At 43.3% G+C, this 27,933-nt stretch overlaps 1 protein-coding gene across 2 annotated transcripts in view; it reads left to right on the top strand.

Moving 5' to 3' along the window:
• VOPP1 (VOPP1 WW domain binding protein) overlaps nt 1-18,883 on the top strand; it is a 65,549-nt gene extending 46,666 nt beyond the window's left edge. The window contains exons 2-5 of one of the 2 annotated variants that reach the window (XM_063129346.1): nt 3,501-3,559; nt 12,761-12,838; nt 14,935-15,071; nt 15,558-18,883. In XM_063129346.1, the coding sequence (XP_062985416.1) occupies nt 3,501-3,559; nt 12,761-12,838; nt 14,935-15,071; nt 15,558-15,739 (456 nt within the window). In that variant the 3' untranslated portion in view covers nt 15,740-18,883. Of the gene's footprint in view, nt 1-3,500; nt 3,560-10,626; nt 10,682-12,760; nt 12,839-14,934; nt 15,072-15,557 lie in introns of those variants that run through there. The other variant, XM_063129355.1, reaches the window with a different exon arrangement.
• Nucleotides 18,884-27,933: the final 9,050 nt, after the last annotated feature.

Raw genomic sequence — 27,933 nt, 5'->3', positions numbered from 1 at the left:
GCTGTGGGGAGGAAAGATGGGATTTGGGGACAGGGTTTAGCTCTCTTCATCCACACGTCCTTTTTGCTCTAAGAATTGGACCTCCATCCACCTCCTGCTTTTATATGTGAGTGGAGCATATCTGGGTTTAAACAAATGGGCTTGCCCCCATCCAATTTTGTTTGGCTGTAAGATGCCTTTAAAGAAAGAGAAAAGCTCCAAGTTCCTCTATTTTTTCAGAGGCAATCTGTATTTTTAATTGGTCCTGGATTTGTCTTATGGTTATGGTTGCACAAAGGTGTGTGTGTGTGTGTTGTCTCTATGTATACTGTCTGTTTCTGTGTTTTTATGTAAAAAAAATTAAACTTCGTTTTCTGTATCTTAATCATTTTTTAATCACCCAGAGAGCTTCAGCTATGGTCTGCCCCCCTGCTAAATGATTGACCATGATTTGTTCCTGTCATATCTTTTGCAGAGATTTTGGGGATAACTTTTAGGTATACCCTCAGGGTGGTTCGATAAAGAGTTATTTTTGTCAGCCCTGCTCCCCCCTCCATGTGTCTCTTGAGGGCCAGAGAGGCACATATGTCTAAACCGCCTTCACACACATGTATAGAAGCACACACATACTTTTAAATGGAATGTTATTTTATTTTGAAATAAAGTTTTTTAAAATAAAGGGGTTTGAAATATTTTTTTTCAAAATAAAGGGTCTGTTCCCACCCCCTCAGCCAAGCTCTTATAATGGAAGTGAACTGGGCTGAAAAATGCTACACTACCCTGTGCCTGTTTACCCTACTCAGTGCTTGTTTGCATTCTCTTCCCCTCCTCATTGCTTTACTATGATTTTATTAGATTGTAAGCCTATGCGGCAGGGTCTTGCGATTTACTGTTTTACTCTGTACAGCACCATGTACATTGATGGTGCTATATAAATAAATTAATAATAATAATAATAATAATAATAATAATAATAATAATAATAATAATACACAGAAAATAAGAAGACCGTATTGAATGGCGTGAGCTGTGGGAGGGGGTGTATGGGGGAGATAACCATATTAGGGACACTTTGCAAGTCTTTCTGGAGCCTTTCCCCTTGATCCAACCCAAAGGCAAAAAAACAAGAAAAAGAACATATAACCGGATCACAAAATATAACAAGGAAACTAATTCTTAGTTTATCACCAGTATGCAACAGATAGAGTAAAACTGCCAGAGTAGAAGTTCGCTATCTAATAAAATAAATGGAAACTATTTATTTTATATGTCATAATATTATTCTTAAAATAAGGATGTTTTGCTTGCTGTGCTTGCTGTGTATGTTTATACATAATAATGATCTCCCAATTTTCTTCAACCTACTGCTGTTTTTTGCTTTGGAGGCTTCCAGTTACGGCCTATACATGACTTTGCAACTGAATACAATTGCTTAAGAAGGTCATTATGCAGAAATCCCTGGTCTTTAGGGGAAGGCCCCAGTTGTGTCCTTCCTTAGCACAAATGCCATTGCATTGGTGGAAAGTTGATTCTGAACTACAGTTGCAAGCAAAATTATTCAACCCCCATTGCAAATCAGGTTTATTGTCAAAATTTGCAGACTTTCAGCTGTTTGCAATGAACAAATCAAACAGAAGTAATTGAAATAGCTCAACACAACGAATGCTTCAAGTGGTTTCCCCAAATTCAACTGAAAATGCAACTTATAATGACAACCGCTCTTTTATCAGCCCTAGTGATCTTTGGTTCTCTTGCCTATCGCATCCTATGCCTATCTTACACTCTCTATGCTGCTGTTATACGTAAGCAAAACCTTATGGCAGGTTTATATAGCTCTTTGCCTTAAAATAAGCTCAGCTACAGTGCCTTATACACTTCCAACAACTGTGTACGTTTTATGGCACATGCTTATGTTTTATAAAAACGGAAAGATTACAGTCACTTTAAGGATGTATATCCTGCCTCTGAATCAGTGTAGCACAGGGTAATTATTGGAGTAATTCAATACAGCATATCAGAGCCAGTGGTTTCAGTGCTTTGTAATAGCGTGGAGGGGAAAGCTCTTCAAATAGTGAATAATAATGACCTATTGTAGCGAAATGAACAATAATGATAGCCTTTGCTTACAGGACTATTAATACATGTTGACTAATGGGCTTGTAGTGAAGTGCTGAACAAACAAACGCACAAGCTTCCCACCCATCCCAACCGCGTCTTGTGAGATGACTAGAGTGGCGAGATGCAAGAGGCAGGGCAGGGCTTCTGTATTTTTTAATCACTGCCATTAAAAGACTTCTCTAAGATTAAGGCATTTTAGCAGGGGCGGCTTGTGAGCCAGGGGTGGTCCAGTTTGCATTTACTGCAATTCCTTCTTCCATAGTTAGAGGTACTGGAATCTTGGGGAGGAAGTAGAAGAGAGGTGGGGCAATAAAAGTGTCCCCCCCAACCCCATGTTTCTCTCTTAATGCTGATGGCACTTGAAGGGGGGAATCAGTGGATAAGAGGAGACGCTTAACTTTTTCCCAACCCATCAGTTCTTAGATAGATGATAGATAGATAGATCTATCTATCCATCCATCCATCCATCTCTCTATCTATCATATTTTACCTGCACCCTTCAGCCAAAAAGGCTTCCAGGGCAGTTTAGAGGTTGTTGGGTTTTTAAATTATTATTTCTTTTTAAACAAGTCCTTTCCCTCAGGCTTACAATCTAAATCAAGTGCCACAATGGGTGGGGGGGGGGGAAAGGATAGTGAGGGAGCAAGTCCTGGGATTCTTCTCCTGCCAATATCTCCCAAGTGATTTTAATTGTGCCCCCTTGCCCAGCCCCCAACACCCACGCTCTGATACTGACAGAAAGCTGGGGTAGGGGATGGGTGGGCACAGTTTCTTGTGTGTGCATGCACACTGTCTCTCGTGCGTGTGTGCGTGTGGTATTTGCAAGGAAAAGTTGGCATGAACTGAGGAATTAATCACCTGTCCAACTTCCCTTGCAAGTCTCACCCCAATCCTTACATTCCCATTATCATGTTTGGGAACGTAGCATTTGCCAGGCTTACGAGTAGCTCTGCCTTTGTCCTGCTTTGCATTTGGTCACCCTGAATATTTAAGGACACACAGTTGTGCATTCTTAGTTAAGGTTCGAAAGGGGCAGGTTCCACCATCAAAAAGAGGAATTCGGGTGGGGGGTTGGTCACTCTAACCTTAATTAAACTGAAAAGGTGTCACCAATCTTTCCAAAATTTACATATGCCAGAAAGAAATGTCTGTTTTACATAACCTGAAAATTGCAGGAAGGTTGTTTAAAGATTGAGGGAGAAAGGGCAGTTAACAGGAAAAAAGAAGAAAAAACTCTGTCACGCAAAAGTGTTTCTGAAAAAGTGTTGGTAAACGTTATTCATTTGTGAACTGCAGACCATTTTTCTCTCTTAAAAAGTCTGTTGGATATTATGTATTCTGTCTTATTCATGGTTCTTGCTGTACATGATAACCATGCCGTATTTCCCCCCTTTTCTTTTCAGTATTCAGAGGCCAAAAAGCAGTGCTGGTACTTTGAAGGGGTGTATCCTACATATTATATGTAAGTGATCCTCCTTTTCTCTCTATGTTCCTGTGTGTCTGATGCATGAGGGTGTTCATCAGGAGTGCCGCAGGCCTCTTTTAGCTCAAGGGTCAAATTCAGTTTTGGAGAAGTTCTTGGGGGCTGAAGGGGGGAGTAAGGGCATAAGCAAAAGGCGTGGGGCCAAAATGCCCCTAATGTCAGCATATTTGTAGGTTAATGCTCTCACTGCTAGTAACTAAGCCTCAGGAGACGCATTTCAACCTTTTAGAATGGTGGGGGGATGCACAAAAGCCAGGAGATCACCAAACCATCAGTGGTTAGGGGGACGAGGAACAGCCATGTGGGGATATCAGCAGGCTAGATTGGCAAGACAGATTTAGCTCACTTTCCTGAGTTTTGTTACCCCTGGTATACATGCTGGAAGACAGATTCAAGTTCCAATTATTATTATTATTATTATTATTATTATTATTATTATTATTATTATTATTATTATTATTACCCGCCTCTCCCTTTAGATTAGCCTTAGGGCAGCCATTTTAACCTTTTAAAATAGTGGGGGGTTGCATGAAAGCCAGGAAATCAAGAAATGATTGGTGTTTGGAGTGGGGAGGAGGGGTGGGTGGGGCCATCTGGGAGATTCCGGAAGACTGGATTTAAATCCGGGCGGGGGGGAAGGCTGGAATTTGCTCCTAAGCCCCACTGTTCCCCACAGCTGGTCTACACTGACTGGCAGAAGGCCTCCAGGGCCTCAAGCAGAAGGTGGACTAGATAGGCCTTTAGTCTGATCCATGTCTGAACCAGCCTTAAATTAAATTTCCCTGAACGATGGACTCAGTCAGTTGCCAACTTCTTGTTGTTGTTAAAGCAATAAGAGCAGTTTTGATACCTAGATTGCTTCTTCCCCAGTTCAGGTAACTGTAACATTCAGAATGATTCACAGGCTGTTGGCCTGAACAGATGGGTTAATTTAAATAAGATATTTTTTTCGCCTCTTCATCAAAACACACTTTTGTTCCATCAGGGCTTCATTTTCAGCTTCCTGGCAGGAAAGACGTCGTGATGACATTCTTTGACATTCACTTATTATGCGTTCTATGCCATCGCAGCGGGGTTCCTGTTCTGTTTCTGCCTACACCAAGATACCAAACTACCCCCTTAACATAAGGTTTTATGCCTTCAGTGGCAGGCAATAGATCAGCCCTGCTGTTATAGCTCAGGTTAAATAAGGGGGAAACAAGTAAGCATGTAGGATGCATACCCAGACCAAACAAATAAGGATTTTTCTGAAATAATGGGATCTGCCAGATCTGTCATGTCCGGAGGTAGTCCCTGACACAGTATCTCTGCTAGGCAACCAATACGGCCTCTTCATTCTATGTGCAAAACTAATGGATTGGATTCATATTCCAGTACATCAATGAGGTGAATTGGGACTTAGTACTCACACCCAGATATCGAAATGGAGACAGATCATCTATTAAGTTGAGCATCATGAGTAAGTGTCTGCTGTTTATGGGTATCCATGTTGACAATGGCAAATGAGGGAGTAGATCTTTCCTTTAAAAAAAAAAAGTGGCCTTAACGATGGATGCCCAAATGGGCACGGATGGGAGGTGAATCTAGTCAACATAATGGATTTCATGCCAACTGATCCAAAGAAATTGATTTATATTCTGGAGGCTACAGGCATAATATCTCGTTGCTACTTTGACTTTGATACCTTTCCTTCAACATTGCCAATTTGCAACTGCATTTCTTGCTATTTTTGCCTTTCCTCTGTTGCTTTCACCACTTCCAAAATTTCGATTGTAGGCTCCTTGGGTTAGGGGCCTGTCTTGTTTTCTTTATCTTTTTTTGCTTATGAAATTGTGCATGTTGATAGTGCTGTATAAAATATTCATTTATTGTATCTATTATATTTTTAGCTATCCTTCCTCTATGGATTTCAGGCTGGCATATATATCTGCTCCCTTGCTATTTTATCTTTGCAACCCACTTTCAGGTGCATTGGACTGGAAAAGAGTAACTGGCCCAAGTTTACCAAATAAACTTCGTAGATGAATGGGGATTTGAAACTGGGGTTTTCTAGTCTCAGGTCTTACACTAACCACTACATCGTAATGGGTTTTATGACTAAACTATAAGTGATGCTGAGTTGTATATAGTTTTTTCCTTCCTTCCTTCCTTTCTCTCTTCCTTTCTCTCTTTCTTTATTTTTAATTTTTAATTATTGCATTTATATACTGCCCCATAGCCAAAGCTCTCTGGGCAGGTCGGTCTTTCTTTCTTTCTTTCTTTCTTTCTTTCTTTCTTTCTTTCACAATTTGTTATGGAGGATACCCTCTAGGTGATATTAGAGATATCAGATACCTGGTCCATGGTGGCTCAGAATAGGGTCCTGAGTAACATAATTCCCTAACAGTACAATTCCCTAACAGTACCATGTACATTGATGGTGCTATATAAATAAATAAATAAATAAATAAATAAATAAATAAATAATAATAATAATAATAATAATAATACAACTTAGATAGGCACTGACCCATCTGGATTTTCAGGTCCTGCCAAAAATTTACTTATTCCAACCATCTTCCCCAGAGTGCTGATCTTATCTTCCTTGTTGTCATGCTATTATCTCTTCTAAGTTTTGTACATTATTATGTTATGGATTTATACTGTATTATTAGTATATAGCTTAGAAATTTATTTTTAACGTAAGTGATTTGTACAGATCAGTAAATAAATAAAATAATGGAAGACAGTCAACAGGGAAAGGGGTTCTCCCCCTCACATTTGGTGTTTCTTCTCCTCCCCCACCCCAATCCCTTTGGCTATAAAACGAAAAACTGCTAGTGGGGAAAAGGTGAAGAAGCTCACCCCACCCTTTATGCAGGGTTTCTGTTGCAAATTGAAGCCTCTGCAACTGCAGTTTATGAAGAAGAGAGATTGGGTTGGGGGAGGGAATAAAATGTCTGGCAAAAACAACACCTGAGCAACACATGAATTTTGTTCCCTTAATATAGCTCTTACAAGTTCCTTTTTATGATGACAGTATGTTCCTTACTACTTTTTATATTGATAAAATAAGTTAACTTATAATAATACATATAACACGACAGCTCGTATGAATTCTGTCGAGCATGATCCACTTTCCCTATCTTATGTGGGCTCCAGGACTCTGTTCTTCATGAGCATCAGGCTCAGTCTGGATTTGGTAGGTGGTGTTTCCTTGCTTTTCTTATGCCATGTCACTCCTAGAGCTTCGGGAATATGGGACCAGGGAATGGGTCTACAGGTCATGTCTTAGCCACCTAAGATGTGTCTCTTTAGGGCAGATAAGTCAAAATGCCACGATGGCATTGTGGACCATACATGAGTTACTGTCAGACTCCTGACCCAAGCCTTGGGGTGACCTCTTCGGAGGGAGGAGGAGGAGGAGGATTTGGATGCTTCAGCAAACCCCACTCCTACAGAAGACATGGGGCAACCTGAGAAGATCCATTGCAGGGATGCCTTGCCTGAGGTTTCAAAGAACCCCTTCGACCCCATCTTTAGCCATGCTGGGGTTCCTCCTTCTCCTCCCTTATCCCACAGTTCTTCAGAGCACCAGTGATAGTGTTCCAGGTGGAGTTGTTGGCAGAGTAGCTATCTGGCTGCCAGAAGACCCTTTCAACTAGAGTTTACTTGGAGCAAGGGTCCTCTTGGGAGCAAGGGGCCGCTCACAAGAAGGAAGACCCAGCTGTAGCCAATAAAAAAGCAAACACAATGGCAATTGGTGAATCAGGAACAGCAAGTATAGAAGTTCTCAGTCTCTGGGCATGTCTACGCCTTGCTGTATCCCAGGGATTGTCCCGGGATCATCCCTGTACATCCACATGACGCACAGGGGATCCCAGGGGCAGGGAGGAAAGAACCCTCCATTTCCCTGGGATAACCAGGACGGCTTTTAGCCCAATTTTTCCCGTGGTCTTGGGATCGTTCCAAGACCTCAGGAGGTGTGGGCGGCCGTCCCGGTTTTGTCCCAGCTCCTTGCGAGTAAACGCGAGGAGCTGGGAACCGGGCATGGAGCACGTGCACTCCTCTCTTGTTTTTTTAGAAATGGCAGCCACGCCATCCTTCCGGGATGTTGCACCGCCATCTGGACTCCCAGGGAGGATTGTGGAAGCTGGTAAGTCTGCGATCCTTCCCCTACACCCTTGTGGTGTAGACATGCCCTCTTAGACTTTTTGCTGGATTAACGTCTCTCATTGAGTTTCTTTCTGGCAGCTCAGGACAGTCACAAGTTGTATCTTAGCCACATGAGATGTAAATGCAAGGTATTTGGCATACATGGAGCAAGACCTACCCCTTGCCCTAGATGCTGCTGCCAGTGTTACTAGAAATATGTGGGCCCTCTCTTCCTTCTCTTGCTTTCTTGGCATAATGCAGGGAATTCTACTATAGTGTATGATTAAGAGTTAATTTGGTGCTGTTTTTATGAACTGTTGTTCATCTAGAAATGGCTGTATTTTTATAGACCATGTAAATGCTATTGTCCCAAATACCTTCTCTGTTTTTATGATCCTGGTTGTGACCTGTCATAGGAGGAGATCTGGTCTTGTTCTATTGTGTTATTCTAGTTTATAAATCTTGGTTGAATGGAGTTGTCATAATAAAGATTTTCCTTTAGGGTTTGTTCTTTTGTTATGTATAACCAGTGACAGATTGAGACATGACGTTCTTCAACTCATTAAGCACATTGTATGCCTGGTCATTGTTCAAAACTGTCCTATTACTGCTACAAAGAGTAATGAAGTGTTTGTAACAATCACACACACACAAGTATGTGTGTCTGTGGGGGGCAGGACAGAGTGGGGAAGGGGGCTGTACATCTCAAGCCCCTATAGTCCTGTTGCATCTCTTCTTGGCTTTGTAATATATTTGACATATGGTCAGACTGAGTAGTATAGATCGGTTTGGGTTGAATTCTGAGAAATCTATATTCTAGATGCTTTTAAAACCAATTTAATATCAGGGGGCTCTGGGGCTTGACTTAGCATCTCATAATGTGAGGCTGGGATCCAGCCTAGAGAGCCAGTTAGGCCCTGGAGCTTTCATCAGAAAGAAGAGGAACTGGGCTATATGCAGCATCAGCCCCTGCGGTTGGCAAGCAGGATGAAACTTTTGGATTGGCCAGGTCTGTCATAAATAATATTTTCCCCAGGATGCCCACCAACCACGATGTCGTCAACCTTGCATCCAGACCCTAGACTGTTGTGCCTTCCTACATATTTGCAATACTAGAGTAAAATGCCTGCAGTCCCACACGATAATACTTACCCAAAACATTTCCTTCTCCAGTACATACCTACTACACCGTAAGATGCTCTTCAGAGGCCCTGCTCTATGTGCCGCCACCAAGTGACATGAGGCAAATGGCTACTAAGGAGAGGGCCTTCTTAGTGGTGGCACCTCAGCACTAGAGAGACTAGTTTGGATGGGCAGGTGGTGGCTGAAGCCTCAGCAGACCTACTGGCAAGGACAGGGCAGTGAGAGCAGCGCAGTTTGCTCCTGCAGGCCACCCACTCCTGCCAGGCATAGTCGCTGCCTCTGGCTTGAGCCTGGACTATTGCAGCCTCTCAAGCTAGCTTAGGAGCCCAGATGGTGGCTGAGACGAAAGGCAGGAGTGACTGGACAGGCAGGAGCACGTGGCCAGCCAGCTTCCTGAGCAAGTGAAGGAGCGGGTAGACTGGGTAAGCGGTGGCTGAAGCTATGGCGGCCCTCCTGGCAAGGCCAAGACAAGGAAAGCGGTGCCATTCGCTCCTGCTGGTCGGTCGCTCCTTCTGACATGGCTGCTGGTCCTGCCTTGTGCACCAGCGTTCACAGGAGGTCAGCCAGGGCCAGCCTCTCATAATAGATCATAGGAGCCCCGCAGGTGACTGGGGCACAAGGCAGGAGTGCCTGGACAGGGAGGAGCAAGTGGCCAGCTGGCTCAACAAGCAAGAGAGGAGATGGCCAGGCAGAGAGTGGCTGAAGCTTTAGCAGCCCATGGTTGAAGACGCGGCAGCCCTCCTGGCAGGCATATTACTCTGGCATTACTCTGCAATTTGCTTCTCTTTCCCGCTCTGCCGCCTGATATTATTGATTTATTTACAGTATTTATATACCTCTCCATACCTAAAATAGATTCCAGAGTGGTGAACATAGGAGTAAGCAGTAAAAAGAAAGGAGTTTTAAAACCACAAACAATACCAGTGCTTGACCCTGCATAATGGTGGCTCTGGCCCTGCTGCCATGCATTGTGTTCCAGAATCTTTCCTCTAACTCCGGAGAGCTGACCTGCCTCCCTCTTTGCGTCTCTTGGGAATCTTTCTACTGCCCAACGGTGAAGAACTCAACCAGAGCCTTGCTCAACAATTCAAACCTAGCACAAAATATCCACAATCTGCCACATTTATGAGCAGGTTCCCACATGCATGTAAATGATTTGATTTCTCTGTAACTCCGTGCTGTGGTGACTGCAAAAATCTAAATTAGATTGTTTTAAGAACTTGAGTCAGGCAAGGAGCCAAAAATATAAAGCTACTATCAGGAGTCTTTAGCATTCAAGAAAATCCATAGCCTGCAATATAAAAATGATTCTAAAAATAATTTGGCACAACGAGGACTGACATTAAACGTACCTTAAAATTACATGTACAAAATCTAAATGCTGCCTTTAATGGAAAATCTGATTTATGGTTTTGCAGTTTTATCTTTGAATTGGCTTTTATCCCACTACAGACTTTTTTTCTACTTTGACTATATTAGATCATGGGTGTCAAACTTCTTTCAGCCTAATGGCTGAATTCAATTTCAGAGAAGCTCTTGTGGTGTGAAGGTTTGAGGCCTACAGAGGCAAGGTAATAAAGTCAGGCCTTAGAGGCCTGGAATTTTCTGTTGGGTGTGGGTATCCCTGAGAAGAGTAGTGCCATTTCTTCAGTTAAGGTTCATTCCCAGGTTTCATTTCTCCAGTTAAGTTTCATTTCCTCAAAGTGGGAACTTTACTTTCTGTTTTGGGGAAAGAAGGTATAGAAAAGTGAAAGAGCAGGGAAGGCAGTCCAAAGCCAGAGGAAGACCAGAGCTTATGGAAGAAGCAGAAAGAAGCAGCTTAGGGTAAAAGAACTTGCATTTTTGCAACCCTTGCTTACTTCTAATGCCTTTGTACTACTCAGCTCTAATGACTAAATTCATTGTTATTTGCTTGTTTTACTTTACTAGTAACCAGAACCATGTACATTGATGGTGCTATATAAATTAATAATAATAATAATAATAATAATAATAATAATAATAATAATAATAATAATAATAATAATACTCACCCCATGTCTACAGCTGAAACCCAATGTTACTAGGAAGGGGAAGGTAAAAAGCAGGAAGGTGGGACTCTTAAGGAGGCATACATTTTTAAGGAGTTGCTCAAGGAGTACAGGGGCATGGCTAGACAAGGGGAGTTGAGGGGGATGATCTCGTGATTTTATGATTGCGAGATCATCCCCCTCACCTATTCACAGCACGTGACGTCCCAAAAGGAAGAGGATGTCATGGCCGCCATTTTGTTTTGTTTTTTCAATTGGACAAGAGCGCTGGAGCGCTCCTGCGCAAAATGTAAGTTTTTAAAACAAAAAAACCCTCCCGCTTCCCCCACTCCACCCCCGATGCTGCCCGGTTCCCAGCTCCCCAGGTTTACTCATGAGGAACCGGGACAAAATTGCGACGGCAGGACACACGTGACATTGAAGGGTAGGGCGATATCCTGGGGAAAGGGAGGGATTGTCCCTTCCTGCTTCCGGGATGCCCTGTGGACGAACAGGGACGAACCCCGGGATATCGTCTCATCTAGACATGTCCCAAGTCATAGAAGGAACCCTGACAAGTGGGCAGGGCCAAAAGAAAAAAGAGGGATCCAAAATACATCCGCATGTTTAAGCTTAAACTCCTCATTGCCAGTAATTAAGCTTTAGTAGAGGCATTTCAACCTTTGAGAATGGGGAAGAGGTTGCACAAAAGCTGGGAAGCCACCAAATGATCAGTGACGGTGGAAAAGGGGGTGGGGCTAGAGAAATGGCTGTCTGGGGTACCTTGGAGGGCTGAATTTGTCAAATGTGGCCTGTAGCCCTGTTCTGACACCCCTGTTTTATACATTGGGCACCTAAAGAGCTTGAAACCATTGCCACCATTGGTAATGCAGTTGTTATTCCACGATTATTTTATACTAACTGTTGAGATTCATTTTTAATTTGGCTCCTGGGGACCATCTCTGTAGAAACAAATGCAGCAATTGACTACCCATCAGCCATTATTAAATTGAGTCTCCTTTGAATTTAGTGGAGTTCCAAATGTATCTGTTATTTGGCAATGTATCAGATTAATAGGGGATTTCATGGAGACATTTTCTGACTCGGTAGAATAATATTTCCATTTAAATCCCATGCATCAGATCCTTGTATATTATAACGATTGATTGTATATTATTAAATGTTATTGCTCCAGTTTTGTTCCTTCGTTTAATCATTATTTCCATTAGGCGTCTCTGATGTGTTTCACCTTTTTGAGTTACCGTTTTTCTAGAACAACTTCCTTTTTTGTTTTTGTTGACCTGTATACAAGGCCTTCATTTAATGCTGCAGTTATGTGAGAACCACCCCAATGTTATCTGATTGAATCCATTTTAGATCTTTCTCCTGTTTAAGAAATTATGGGAAATAATTATACGTCTGTGTGAAGCCATGCACATATGTCTTTTTTGCTTCTGAGTGCGTCCCAGGTGTAATCCCATGAATATGAATGAAGTGAAAATCAGTTGTCTCAAAGGCTGAGGACCTCTCTGTATTAGTGTCTGTGGTGGTCGATCATTAGTAATGCTAGCTTCTTTACAGGCCCAAATTAGCATTGCTGCCTGTCTCAAGGGAGCACCCCATCTGTGATTTCAGCAGCCATAGCAACATGGTCCAGCTTTTGCCTCAAGATGTATAATGTCACAAATGACACTCTTAGAAGTGGATCTCCTGACATTGGAATCATTGGATCTCCCATGTCTGTTTTTCAGCTAATGTGTTGACAGTTAGAACTACAAGGTTTGGTGGAATCATAGCCTGCTGAGGTTTTGCTTTCCTGCCGACCCCTTATTCTGACAGGCTGTGTCTTTGCTTTGCAACTCTCAAATGTCTTCTGTGTTTTATACCTATGCAGATGTCGCTCCTATGAAGATTGCTGTGGTTCAAGGTGCTGCGTGAGGACTCTTTCTATCCAGCGACTATGGTATTTTTGGTAAGTCGGTGATAATTATTGCTAATGTTAGTGTTACACCCATTCATTGCATTTTCCGTAGTTAAATTAGTATTATAACTGATACAAGAGTCTGGCAGTGTCCCAGGGGCCATCAGGTAGATAAGAAAAACCCCTCTAAGGCCAGATACAGAGTTCCAATCTCAGAGGAGGAGGAGGAGATCTAATCATGGATTCCTCCTCTCTGCCCCTGCGGAAATTTATTTAATCAATTAATTTAACATTATTTCCAGCTGCCTTTACAGATGGAAGGAAAGATCTGTGGCCCTCACCTCTCCAATGTTAGAGCTCCGATGTTGGAGAGGAGGAAAAGGAGGAAGATCGGGGGGGGGGGGGGCACGGTGAAAGTGGAAAAGGGGAGGCCCTGTATCCAAAGTCTTCCCAGCCCCCAATACGGAGAAACAGTTAGAACATTTCCCTCCTCGCAATGGGAGGGAAGCAGTTTTTTTAAAAAAGGAGAAAGAGCGGCTTCTTCCGTGTCTGCAGGAGCCAGCCAGGGCTTCGGAAAGGTCAGAGCACTCCAAGCCAGAGATAGGATTGTGCCCTAAGGCTGTATCTACACTATAAACCTATAGCAGGCCTGTCCAGGGGAATTTTAGAATGTTTTTAGGATGTTTTAACAATGCATATTATGTTCTTAATTCAGGTTTATGTATTTTATATTTACTGTTGTTCCCCGCCTCACTCAAATGGAGAGGCGGGTAAGAAATAAATTATTATTATTATTAGTAGTAGTAGTAGTAATTAACTTTCGTTGTCTTCCGCTAGGAACCCTGAGAAGTGAGGTTTAGTGTGCGTGCTGGGGTTGTCTGTTACAGCTCCTTATGCCCCTCCCCCTCCCCAATGAACTACAGTTTTCAGGATTCTGTAGGGAAGAGGGAATGACAGATAAACCTAGTTAAGTTTGTAGTGTTGATATACCTATCTACTCTGAAACATTTCTATTTGAAAAGGAACGTCGCAGATGTCCAGCATGGTTTTGCAAGGTTTAGTAATCTGGGACATCTCAGCAGCCAGAGAATGGCAGAGAAACGGATAATAGAATAAATTATCTCACTTATTATTTGAAAAAAAGTACATTGTGCGCATGATGCAGAAATTAAATTTTGAGCCTGTAATTACGTGTGCTTAATTTGATGTTTACAGGACAGTAGCGTATGGGTTTAAATGATTAAGTGTTTGATCACAGGGCTTCTGTTCTCAGGCAATGAGGCTGGATTGCTCTCATCTAAACCACTAAACAGCAGTCTGATACAGCAAAAAAAACACACAGCCCCCCCCCCCCCCACACTCTATCCAACCCATCTAACTTTTTCATTCAATTGATTATCACACAAATACTAATCATGTGCTAGGAAATAGATTCAGTTACAATCAAATCATATGGAACGTTCTTTGTTTGGGGATTGCATTGTTAGTGAGAGGCTTAGTGTGCAGTCTTATGGGTTGTACCCTTGATGATCGTTAGCCCCTGAATTCAGAGACTTACAAGCATTCTATGCAGGGCGAGAGGAGCAACAGAGGCAATCTTTGCCTCCCATCTTCCCGCCCTGCATTTTTTGCTAGATGGCTTTTTTGCCCATCTAGTTGGGGCGCATCAGAGGGGGAGGGGAGGAGGCTGGAGAGATCTCAGGATAACTTGTATCCAGGCCTCTCCAGTCTCCTCCCCTCCCTCCCCACCAAAATGCTGTCTTCTCCGAGGTCATGTTCCTGGTCTTGGGGAGCAGCTGGCGCAGTGGGGAGTATCATCAGACTACGAGGGCGAAGGGTTCGGAGCTCTGATTCTACCCTCCAAGGCTGGAGCACTGTCTTCAGCTTCAGATCGGGGGATCTGAAATATAAAATAGAATGTGCTTTTTTTCTCCCAGGAAGATTAAATTCCATGTCAAGCTAAATCAGGAAGGCCTTCTGAAAAGGAGCCATTTATAGTCACAGATTCATGAGCTTCAGATTATTATTTTTAATTTAATTAATTGTGGCTGGGATCTGTAATTAACTAAAGAGCAAATCTTCATGGTGCTATTTGTTATGAGACCTCAAGACTAAATCAGGCTATTTTCTCTTTTTCCTTTGCTCAGGTTCCTTCTGATGATGGGAGTTCTCTTTTGTTGTGGGGCAGGTTTCTTTATCCGAAGGCGGATGTATCCCCCACCGCTGGTTGATGAAACAACTTATAACGTGTCGTACACCCGACCACCTAACCCCAATGCAGCAGGTCAGAAATTACATCCGTTCTATCAACCTATGTCTGCTGTTAAGAAATGCAATTAGTCTGGACCACAGACTATTGTCACTTTGTCACTGATTTGAAGATAATGCAATCTGATTCTACCGTTTTCCTAGGCAATTAAATGAGTCAGTTCCCCACTGCGGGGTCACAGGGTGGGGCCACTGTGCTGAAAGATTGGCAAAGATTTGGATTAAATGGAAAAATGCTAATCAGCACACAACTGCTAAAATATTAAATAATATCAAAGCAACTGGGGTGGTAAACAAACATTTTATATAAATTTATCATAAGTTTACCCTTTTCATCAGCATTTCAAACTCTCTGTGTAACATTTTCTCGGGGTTGATGTGGCGGTGTGGAGGTGGAAGGGCTGCTGTGGGAAGGATGGGACAGGGGAGTCCATTCCCACCAGCGTACTTGATCCAGTGTAAATCTGGATTCAACCCATTGTCTTTTGCCTACGTCTTTCAGGAGCACAGCAGCCTGGAATGGCTTACTACACAGATCCAGAAGGAGCACTGATGAACCCCATGGCTATGACCTACCACGTCCAACCTAAGTCTCCACAAGTGAACCCAATATACCCGCCTCCACCTTCCTACTGCAACACCCCACCTCCACCATATGAGCAGGCAGTGAAATCTTCCACATAACCTCTCTGCTGCAGTGTTTTGTGACTTGGGCAGGAAGGAGCAGTACCCGCGAACGGCGGAAAAACATGTTAGTGCTCCAACATCCTTTGCTCACCTCCCAATTAGCATCATTCAGGCAGGAGTGGTGGATTTGCAGCAGGGAGCAACCTATCTTCTGACACCTTCAAAGCAAGAGGAAAAGTCATTTTTTGTGCTTTTTATTGAAAGCCTCTATTTAACCCTTTTAATTTATTCTCTTTGTGGTTCCAAGATGTACATTAACACATCGTGGTGTGGCACAGTATGGTGGTAAGCACAAAACCACGTCCACCAGTCTAAAAGTCCTAGAGCTGGTTGTGGTATTTTCAATGTGGAAAAAAGAGGGAGAGATGGCAGAGACCTGGCACAAGAGGAAGCTGCTGAACCAGTTGAAACAAGGAGGAGGACGAGCTGCGTTTGTTAATAAACGCAGAGCAGTAGGGAAGGACTGGATGAAGCAGACTTGGAGAAACTGTGTTAAGATGATGTGTAGCAACTGTTTTCACGTTGGAACGAGATCTATCCCTCTGTTTCTCACACAGATTTAGCGTGGAACAGGGTTATGCCATCGCCACTTTTGGTCCACCTTTGGCTTCTTAAACCTGGCTTCATTTTCTTTCCACTGATGCTTTGTGGGCGACGGACGGGGTGGTGGTGGTTGCCAAGAACGAACATTGTATTGTACTGCCGGCGATGTGAATGTCATGGCGAACTGTTGATTTTGTGTGGGGAGAAAACTTGCTGAGGCGCAACAGTGACGTGTCCAGGTGTAGTGACAAAAAACCCCGGTCGCTTAGAAAAAAATCTCTTACCTAAAGAGAATTTTCAAAATATAAAAAGGGGGGGGGGTTGCTGTTTGCTCTAGGCCCCTTCGCATGATACTGTTTAGGCACATGCCAAAAATCTTTTATGCCGACTCCTATAAATGTGAGTGTGAAGGTCTACTCACACGGATGGATTCAGCAGGAAGTCGTGATTGGCTGTAGTGGCCCGGTGAGTGTACACACTTGCTGGCAAACTTGGGTTTGCCATTGTGCAATGTGTGAAATGGACCTTCATTTAGGCTTGAATGTTTAGTATACCTCCTCCATCTTCTTTTCAGTCTTATAATATTTTTTTAGCATAGTGCAATCTCCTCAAGGTGACTTTTGCTCCTCATTTTCATCTGGTGACTTATCTATTCCAAATGAACTTAAGTGTAAGACCTGAGATTTATCAGACATTGGGGAGTGACTGCCAAGTTCCCTAGGATATGAGGAACACTTCTTGTAGGAATTCAGACCGCTTGAAAATGACAGGTAAAAATCCCCTCATGAGGAGTTTATCCATCAAAAAGGAATATGAGACTCTGTCCTCCGTTGTTCTGCTTGTGAGAAGATATTTGTCTTCCATTGTTGTGCCCTTCAGTTCTTGACATTTCTACTTCTCAGTCCCTCAGTCTATTGCCATTGCAGAGCAGATGAGACTTTGTGAGGATTTCCAGATTTCCCCTTTCGCATTATGTCTGCTGCTGAACTAGGAGACAAGACAGTGACAGAGCCTCTCCCTGGCCCCTTTGTTCACTCTGAAGCAGCTGGATGTGCTAGTTGAGGTGTGCTTTATAGCAGGCAGAGGGATGGCGTGCAAAGGAACGGGGAGGAAAACCAGGACCCACTATTATGTTTCCCAGTCTTTATTTAAAGTTAAATGGGGAATCTCCAGGTTGCAATATGCAGAATGTTTAGGGACATTTGTGAGGTAACTCTCCCTGTTTTAGAATAGCCTATAGTTATTGTTGAAGGTGTTGAGGACAGTATTCAAAGCAAACTTTGCTTTTAACTCACTCAGAACTTTTTAATCCACTCATAGCGCATGTCAATTGTACTCTTTCGAAGAAAGTTAGGAGTTCTTCATACCTTACATTTTTAGGCATATATCTAGGCTCTCGTAAGTGTCTATCTAAGATCTGTAAAGTGGTTGTACCAAGCAAATGTGGTTGCCAGTACATGTCATTATACAAGTACTTTTACCAAGTAGCCAGGATCAACTGACTTGTCAGACCCAGGTTTCTCCGTGTAATGTGTAAAATTGCCCTATGGTTGTAATCCTAAATCCAATAACTAGGAAGCAAGTCCCATTGAATTTAGAATGATTTGCTTCTGAGTAAAATTGTTCAGGAGGGTGCAGTAAATATTAATTTCTAGATTATTGAAACTTAGCATCCATCAAGATAGTCTTTAAACTGGACTGGAATAATGAGATCGCTTCAGCTTTTGTTTGCGGATGTAGCCCAGATGGGCCTCTTGAACATGAATTTTACAGCTTCTCAGCTCAAACCTTTCATTCAAAATGGCTGTTTTATGTACTCTTCCCCAAATGTCTTTGATGGTTCTAGTTACAGTGGCAATTAAAAAAAAAATCCTTCTGAGCTATTGCCACTGTAAGTTGTACACTGTGAAGTGTCTGTCTACTTCCTTCACAACTCCAGCATCAACATATCTTTACACCTTTCTTAGACTTTACTCACTTTCTCATTTGTGTAAACCTACTGGCAGGACCAGAGGCATCAAAATATCAATTGAGGTGGTCTGTAGACTCTGTTTGGCCTGCAGAACTTCCATTCTTGATTAAAGACTTGTATATTAAAGTGTATGTGGAGATGCTCCTTTTGAAAGAGTAGACTCAACTTACGTACAGCTGCAGTTAATTAGGATAATTAGATTTTTCAATGTCATTTGAGAAAGAACCCAATATTGTTGAGGCCTTCTTCAACACAGAACTCATTGCAACTGGAATTTGACCTTCTTGGTTTTGTGTAACTTCAGTTAGATTCTTCCTGAGAGTCACTGAAATACTGTTCTGACAACATTGAGCAAACCATAAGCTCCAAACATCATTAGAATAATTTGACTCAAGGAGAACTTTGGGTATGATCCTGCCAAAATTAAGGAGTATTAAGTACCATTGATTTCAAGAGGAGAGTTAAGGGCCTTAATAGACCTGCCGGCTTACGCCGGCAGGGAGGCGGGGCCGAGATGCGCATCCCCCACGCTTCCACACGCACGACGCGCAGGGACGTTGAGTCCCTGCGGCGTCCGCCATTTTGTTGTTATTGTTGTTAAAGGGGCCGGTTGCGGCCCGAAGACGTCGGAGAAGGTAAGGGGTTTTTTTGGTTATTTTTACGGGGGGGGGGAAGGATGGCAGGGTAGGTGGCACGGGGTGAGGGCGGGTGAGATCGTGCTGCGTGCCGCCCGAACAGGCAGGCGAGCGGCGCTTGCCCGGGCAATGCCTGGCATGGGGCGGCATTGCCTGGGCAAGCGCCGCTCGCCTGCTTGCTCAGGCGGCGCGCGGCGCGATCTCACCCGCCCTCACCCCGTGCCACCCACCCTGCCATCCTTGCCTCTCCCCTATTTTTCCACCCCCCCCCACCGATGGGCACAGCACTCCTATGAGTGCTGTGCCAGGTCCGCGGCTTTTCGCGGCTCCTCGCGAGTAAGCGAGGAGCAAAGAAAAGCTGCGGAAGTCTCCACACTTCCCCCAGCCCCGGCCTGAGGCCGGAACTGGGGAAAAAGCGTGCCATAAGCACATTCGCTTATGGCGCGTTGGAGGAGGCCTCAGCGCGGCCTCCCTCCGGATTCCCCTGTGCTTCATCTGGATGCACAGCAGGGAAACCGGGTCAGAAGGCGCGCTAAGGCCTCGTCTAGGAAGGCCCAAAGTCTGTGCTAAACCCTTTCCCCCTTGGCTTGATCATGTCCTTTGGTAACAGGTACAATAGGATCCAAATTTTGCCCAAAGTGTAAAGTAAAGTCAACCCATTTAGGAAACAAGTAAGAAGCAAGTTTAGGCTATGAGACATGGCCATGACTGCCTGATCTTCCTTTGTTATGTAACTTCATACATCGTTCATTCTTGGTTGCTCCCAGGAAGAAATCCAAGGGAGAATGTCTTCGGGTGCAAATGAAAAGTAGCAAATTTGTAATTTTGTAATACCACAGAGTGCACGCTTCAAAGGCTATTTTATGAGAGAAGGTGCTATTTGATTTGTGGTACCCAAGATTAGAAAAAAGCTGCAGACCTTGAAATGAACGTAGTGCACATTAAATCATTTTCTACCCTATCTTACTAATTGTGCTGTGTTGCTAGTGCTGTGATACTCATAGATCAGATCTGATTAAGACACACCACTAGCAAGCCATCATTCCTTAATTTTGTAAACATTTGTAGTCAGTGATGAATCTCTTGCTGTTCCATTGTACATACTAATCCCTGAATCTGATCCTTTGTGTATTCCTATGGGTGAGATTTTGGATTCATAAATGCTCCATTGCAACAGATATTAACTTTCATCATTCTTGTATCCTAGTGGGCCGTTATGATTTAACTTAAGAGCACAGTTTCAATCTTCAAGTCATAATGAAATTTTGCAAGGATTGTAGAAATGTTGGATAGCATCTATTGTTTTTGATTAAAAGCTGGTCTACACAAACTCTGGAACATGTGGCAGAATTGTTCTTGGACTGTACATAGCTCACACAGAAGACAAATCTGAACGCATAGAATATGAATGTGTCATGGAGAAAGCTAGACTAGAATCCATCTCCCTGATACCTGCAGGAAAGTCAGAAGTGCTATAGCACAGGAGTAGTTTTACCATATGAGTGTAGACCTGTCCCAATAGCTGTTAACCTATGAGCGAGTTACAATTTGAGGTATTACATTAGCAATGGAATGTACTACCTCTTCTGCTTGCCATTAAGTCAATAGTCTGAGTACAAAGACTTCCTCCAGACACAATATTGCAGTAGCATCTACCAGAGTGTTAACGTTTACATTTAGCTCTAGATTCAAAAACCATTTAGTCCACCGTTGCCATACTGAAATCATTGGGGCCGCTTGGGATTAAATTGTATGTATCTGTTAGTCTTTCATCTCAATCCTGAGACTGCTTGCAAGTGGGAGCTCCAATATTTACACCCAGGTCCCCCCGCCCAACTTTCCCTGTTTTTTTCTGCAACATGTCCAAGTCTGCACATGCATTCCTTTGCGTTGGGGCATGAGAAAGCTGTATTCTCCGATGGTTCTGTAGAAATATACACACACATCAAAAATACAGCAGTAGCAATGGGTTGGATCCAGACTTAATCATGCTCAGAATAGACGGGGCCAATTAAGTCTAATTAAGTCATAGTTGTCTAATTAAGTCATAGTTGCCTTTTCCCCATCGCTAAGCTATGGTACTGCTGCCAGATGATCGAGCGCAGTGTGGCTTATTTTCACTGGTGGTGGGTTGTTTCCCTCTACTCTTCCTGCCCACTCCCAGCACGTGTCCCTGGAGCCTTTGTGACACGGAATGGCAGGCAACTGTAGGCAAGGCTTCAGTATGTTAGCAGCCTGCTGGCCATTGCTCCGCTCATGTCTGGGGTGTATTAATCTTTGGCTGCTCCCAGTATGCTCATACTATCCCAGTGAAAACCTTCCCTCGTTCATCCACTCACCCTTCCTCTGCTGCAAGGCTACCTTCCTCCTCCTCCTCCTCCTCTCCCCTCCTTTCCATCCACCTCCCTCTGGCAAGCCAAAGCTCTCACCGCTCAATTACTTCCTGGTATTCCAACCTCCCTTCTAGTAGGCATTCATGCTAGGCGTTGATGCTGCAATATTTTCTTTCACCTGGCACTAAAATAGCCATCACTCCCAAACCCTTCTCACTGATATCTTCAACCTATGCCCCCCCTTCTGTCTGTCTGATTCTTTTACTGTTCCAAAGTACTTGCAGGCTCCCTCCATTTAGGTTAGACAAAAAAGCACAACTGATTATGAAAGACAGTTTACTAAAAGTTTGCTCAGGGTATATATATGAGGCAGGCAAGCGCTTCATGTTTGGATAGGGGGAAAGTACCTCGTGGCCATGCATGGTACCATGTGGACGTTAGCCATGAAGAACTTGTGGATTATGGTCTCAGATGAAGGAAGCAATAGCTATTCGTCTTGCTCGCACTTCATGGCACAATGCTATTTCTGAGTAAGGATTCAGAGGTGTGGGTTTAGCTGCAACCATTGGGGATCAGTGGGGATGTTATTGTTCTCAGCCCTGGGACCAGGAACGTGGGAGTTCTCTAGGACCATGTCACCCCTTGATTTGCAGATGTTATGAAGAATGCAGCACATGCCAATAACATCCACTACTAGGTCTTCCTCAACATCCAGAAGCATGCACAGAGGGCATCACTGTGAGTTTAGTTGCCCAAATGCTCTGTACCCTGGTAGTCGTTTAAGGGTTTTGTTTTGGGTTATTTTTGCATCCAGCTTTAGTCATACTTTGAATAGACCCATTTAAATGAATGAGACTTAAGTTAGTCATGACTTGTCAAATTGAGTTCAGTGGGTCTACTCTTTGGAGGGGGGTCGTGGTTCAATGGTAGAGCAACTGCTTTGCATGCAGAAGGTGCCAGATTTGATTCCCGGCATCTCCTGCCTGAAACCCAGGGGAGCCAGTCAGTGTCGACAATACTGGGCTAGATGGATCAATGGTTTGACTCAGTATAACGCAGCTTCCTATGTTCCTTAAGCATGACAAAATTTGGATCTAGCCCAATATATGGCTTGCATTCTGCTGCATCATATGTTGTTGGGCCAGTTCATATGTTCATGTCCACATGCATCAAAAGATGACTTAAGCTGCAAGTATGAACGAGCTACCAGGGAAAGAACTTCCATATCATCCAAAATCAACTCCAGTTCAAAATCCACTGTTTAGTGTTCATCCTAGGTTGTTGGAACATTTGGGTGAGCATCATCAAAAGTTGCTTAATCAAGTGGTCAGAGGTTGAAGTGATTATTACATATGCTTGAACGATAGTCCGTTTTGTGGTGTTAGCTACTGTTTTAGAAGGTTATGGAGGAGGTAATGATTTGGCTAAAATTGTGGAGAGTGGGGTTTCTGGATTTCATTAAGTGCCGCTCCCCACCACCCTTCGCTTCATAATTCAACCACTGATACCAGCCTACATACTTCTTTGTTTGTATCAAAGCTCTATTAAATGGCTCAGTTCAGAGTTGAGCAATTACCCAGTCAAACCTCCCAATCTCTTTCAGCCAGAGAACCAAATTCCATTTCAGCTAGCGTGACCATATGGAAAGGAGGACAGGGCTCCTGTATCTTTAAGAGTTGTATAGAAAAGGGGATTTCAGCAGGTGCCATTTGTATGCCTGCAGCACCTGGTGAAATGCCCTCTTCATCACAACAGTTGAAGCTGCAGGAGTGTTGTCCTCTTTAGCTAGAATGACCAGATACAAAAAAGGGCAGGGCTTCTGTAGCTTGAAATGTTGTGATGAAGAGGGCATTTCACCAGGTGCTGCAGGCATACAAATGTCACCTGCTGAAATCCCCTTTTCTATACAACTCTTAAAGATACAGGAGCCCTGTCCTCCTTTCCAAATGGGCACCCTAATTCCAGCTGTTGGGGAGGGGGGATTCCGGTGGTGAGTGGAGCCAAAGGCAGAAGGCACAGAGCCAAAAAACTGAGAACCAGCATATTTTAGCTTAAAGTTACCTGAAACGAAGCCTTAGGGGAGGCAGTACAGCCTTTTAAAATGGCAGAGGGGAACTGCAGAAGAGCTGGGGAACCACCAAATGAAGGGGGGAGAAGGGGGCAGGGCCAAGGGAAGGAGGCGGGGCCTTCTTGGGAAGGGCAGGATTTGGCCACAGCAGATTCTGCACCCCTGCTCTACAAGTTGGTTGTATGTGTATATTTTCTAAAATAGAGTAGCTTCAGAACTGCAGACGCACTAGTTGACTGATAAATGAAATTTCTCTTTCAATGGGCTGCATTCTGTGGTGTTAGCAGATGAGTGTTGTTCAATGATTTTATACTATCCATTGTGTCTTGAGGACTGGCCATTTCTTTTTAACATTGGGTAGAACCCATTTTTACAGTCAACTTTGATGCTGTACATTGAAATTCAACTTAGCGTGAAGTATTTGCCACCACCCCACCCCAAGATCCTTATGTTTATGTTATTGCTGGTGGATCGTATCACCCCGATAATTAAGTCAAACTGCTGTTCTAGTGGAATTGTTGGGTTTTCAATTGGAAAAAGAAGAAGCAAAGTTGTGATTAAATATGTTAGTTACTTTGTGACTGCTTGCATGGTTTCTTTCAGCTATTTTCTGCTTTATTCATGAGTTTGTTCTTTAAAGAAAGAAAACTTTTTCATAGTGTTTTTTCTTAAAGCCTTGTAAATCTTAATAGGCTTATAATTATAGGGTTGGATCTAGATTTAATGCCAGGGGCCCATGCTGAATGGGGTGAGCTGTTGTCCAGGAGAGGGGAGAGGGGGGATACCCCAAAATCAGGCAGAGGCACCTTCCTTGAGCAGAGCCTTTCCATCCACAGAAGGCAGAGCTTGTATTTGACCTCCTACACACTGAAATTAAAACTGAGGTGAGTGTGCATATAGATCACTTTGGTTGGCCACCATAGTTTGGGGCCTATGTGTGTGTGTGTGCATAAAATCCTGCTCATGTGCACGACTTACTGACGTGCAATATAACAGAGGGGCCCTTAATTCATGTGCTGCTTGTGGGTATCCTGATCCATTGCACAATTGTCATGCAGGGGAAAGCAGGGATGAGCATGCTGGCTACGACCCCCCTCCAGCGTTCTCTTCTGTGAGTTGGAGAGTGAATGTCTGTAACGAAGAGCCTGTTCTGCGTTATGTAGGTTTCCCGCATGAGTTAGAACCTGGGTCTTCCAGGGAGGATGACTGGGGTGGCAATAGCACTCTTTGGCCCTCAGCAATTCTAACTAGAGCTGTTCGCAAGTGGCCACTCAATTTTCCACCCTGTTTGTAGATAGAGAAATTGGGGGGACAATTTCACTGAATTTCTCCAGGGGGAGGAGAAATTCTCCAAATATTTCTCACCAGTAAGCTCCGCCATTGTCAAAGGTTGTAGAACAGCTGCTTCCTTTTTTCCTAAGGTTCTTTGGTTTTTATGCACTGACACTGTAAAAAAACAACTGCAAAATACCAAAACAAAAACAAAAAATCCACACTACCTGGATGGGAAATGCGGGAAGCCAAGGAGGCTACAGAGACGTGTCAGAGACGTGACTGTACAATGAAAGGCAGGACACTCACACACACTCCTCGGGCATCTCATAAGTAAAGTAATCACAAGAACCCTGAACCAAATCCACGAGAATTTCTCTGAAATTTCTTTTCCTTTGAATTTCTTTTTGGAAGCAATTTCTTATCTATCAAATTGAATGAGAATGGTCAGAATTTTCATGGGAGAAATTTTCGGCAAAGCTCTAAGTCTAACCACACGACAAGAGGCAGATTACAACACCTGAACAGGGTTAATGAATTTCTGGGGATTTTCCACTTCATGGAAGCAAAGGGTCCATCTCATTTGAGTTCACTGCTCTCACCTTACTACTTTTAGGCACAGATTGTTTGTGTGATCAGTTCCCCACCCTGCAAAACGCATCATCTGAACTGGATTTAAAGAAGGGCTAGTGCCTTTTTAACTGATTATGCTGAAAGAGGCTGTGTGGGATGCATTCAGAAGACACATCCAGCAAAGTTGATGGGACCAGACCATCTTGATGCTAATGCAGAGCTGGTTGAACACTTGTATATTCAACTCCAATGGGAGCATCATGTATGTGCCCAAGTTAATGGCTAGATCTACATTACTGCTTTATAGTAAATAAAGTGCACTGATGAGTGTTGGGGCACAATCTACATTCCCTATACCACTTCCATAGTGTTATTTCCTGCTTTTTATTCCACATTCTAAATGATTTGACACAAGCTGTATATCTGGCCAAAATGAATAGCCTTTCTTGCAACCTAAAAATAACATGCTCTTACTAGAACATCCTCCGCCCATTATGATCTCAAAGCCCCATCACATGTTAATTAGCCAAATTCTAATCGATGTGTCTGGAACGTCAGCTAAGTGCTTGAAGGCACATTGGGTAATGAAGGCTCCTCGCAAATGGAGCCTTCATTAATATTTTGCCTCTACCTCACCTTTAAAGACAGCGACATACTTCTTTGAATTAGCTGTCAAGCCCGGAATAATTCATGCACCTTCGCCAAGGAGGAGAGCGCCTTCGGGGCAAGGATGCTAACAGCATCTCGTGAAGCAGCTGGCAGCCATGCAGCTATGCTTGCTAATGAGACTAGCCATAACACAACCCTGTGTCTTGGGCTATTGTCATTTCTCAATTATGATATCTAGCTTGCATTATCAAAGGATCATGAGAGTGGAACGGGCCCCCCTGTGTCATCCCGTTCACCCACACCCCGGGCAACGACGTCTGTTAACAGAAGTATCCTCTTCTCCCCCCAAATTAACCCACATCATCCATAATTCAATTATGGGCAGATTTTTTTTTCCAATTAAGAGCATGTAAGTAATAGAAGGATTTTACTATAGAGCAATGGCCGGAACTGCTGTGGAAAAGAACAGGCGACGTCCCTCCTAGCGTGAGTGATTCACACAAAGCAGTGGAGCCCTTTTTACAACTTCAGTGTTTCAACTGGGGGTGGGTGAGAATGTGAAACAACCTAAAGGACAAATGTCTAAATCTGCATTCAGCGATTTGGCCAGTGAGTCTGTGACTCAAGTAATTGCTTTCAATATTAGCCTTAGAAGGCGTCCCAAGACAGAAACAAGCTTAATTTCAAGATTCTTTGAACAGTTTACCTTAGCATTTGGATTTAGACTGGACATACATTTTCTATTGGGTGTACACCAAAGCTACAAAATCGGTTTAACTGTTGGGACTTTCTGCGCTGGCAACAGTAGCTTTGTGAGGATGCTGAGGATTCTCTGTTAGAAGAGTCGTCCCCCAAATCCGATGAGGGAGGAGCAGGGGCCAAGTGGGTTATGGCAGCACAACTGATCTAGGTTTGTACTGCAGATATTCACAGTCCACAAATGTGGTTCTCACTAGAGAACGTTCCAGTTTGAGTGAAGTTGCATCAAGGACTCAAACAACTAGTGATTTGCAATTTTAAGACAGCTGAATGCACGCCAGTGCATACCCCCCCTTCTAATATAAAAGAGTATTCGAAGTTCGAAGCAGCTCTAGGGGAAATTGTCTTAAACTAGAGCAGCCTTCCCCAACCTGGTGCTATCCTGGTAATTTTGGAAATTAATTCCCAGCATCCCCAGTCTGCATGGCCAATAGTAAGGAATGCTGGGAGTTATAGTCCGAAACAATCTGGAGGGCACCAGATGGGAAACAATGGGCTAGAAGTATTCATTGTCACAAAAACTTAATTGTTTGGATAATTTTCTGATTGATAACTGTCCACTAGCTAAAATCTAAGTCTCAATAAATTCAGTGGGTCGTATTTCATGTAAACGTGCTTAGGACTAAGCTACAAACACACAACACATTCCCTCTAAAATGTTTGAAGTTGGTAAGCAAAGTTGGGTTTAGAGAACATGCTGGCAGTAACCACCCCCCTAGAGTTGGGTAGCCTTACCTACCTCAGTCGCATCTGTCACATCATATGAAACGTTTCCTACAGGTAGCCTTACCTATTTCAGTCACATCATATCAAATGTCTTTCACACGAATGTCTTTTCATGATAAGGCTACAATGATAAGGCTTACCTGAGAGCAAGTTTCACGGAATGCATTAAGACTTACTTCCAAATAACAGATCAGGCTAGAAGCCTGGAGCTACATGTTGGCCCCATTCAGAAGACACCTCAAACCATGGCTTTAACCACAGTGGTTAAGTCAGAAAGCCAGGCCTTGTTCAGAAGATGCCTTAAACCATGGCTTTAACCACGGTGAATAAGGCTTTCTAGTTTAACCACCATTGTTAAAGCTGTGGTTTAAGCTGTCTTCTGAATGGGGCCGTTATGAACAATAAGAATGATCTTATGGTATTAGTTCATCTTGTTGCTAATGTTCACAGCTCTACCAGCCAGTGTTGTGAAATGGGAATGAGGATAAATTCTCAACATGGTGACGAATTCACATAATAGCCTAAGAGAGCTTACACAGATGGCACTAGTAGCCCTGTGTCATACGTAGCGTGCAGTTTCAAACTAATGCTCTCCGTTACCTTTTATTTTCAGTAAGCCTGCAGGTAGGAAATAATTGTGCAGGGCACTTCCATATTTAGCTAAATTTATTTTTATTTTTTTTGGAAAACAATTTGAACAG

Source organism: Elgaria multicarinata, chromosome 1 (assembly GCF_023053635.1).
Source record: "Elgaria multicarinata webbii isolate HBS135686 ecotype San Diego chromosome 1, rElgMul1.1.pri, whole genome shotgun sequence".
Classification (NCBI taxonomy): Eukaryota; Metazoa; Chordata; class Lepidosauria; order Squamata; family Anguidae; genus Elgaria; species Elgaria multicarinata.
This window is presented reverse-complemented; position numbering and strand designations above follow the sequence as displayed.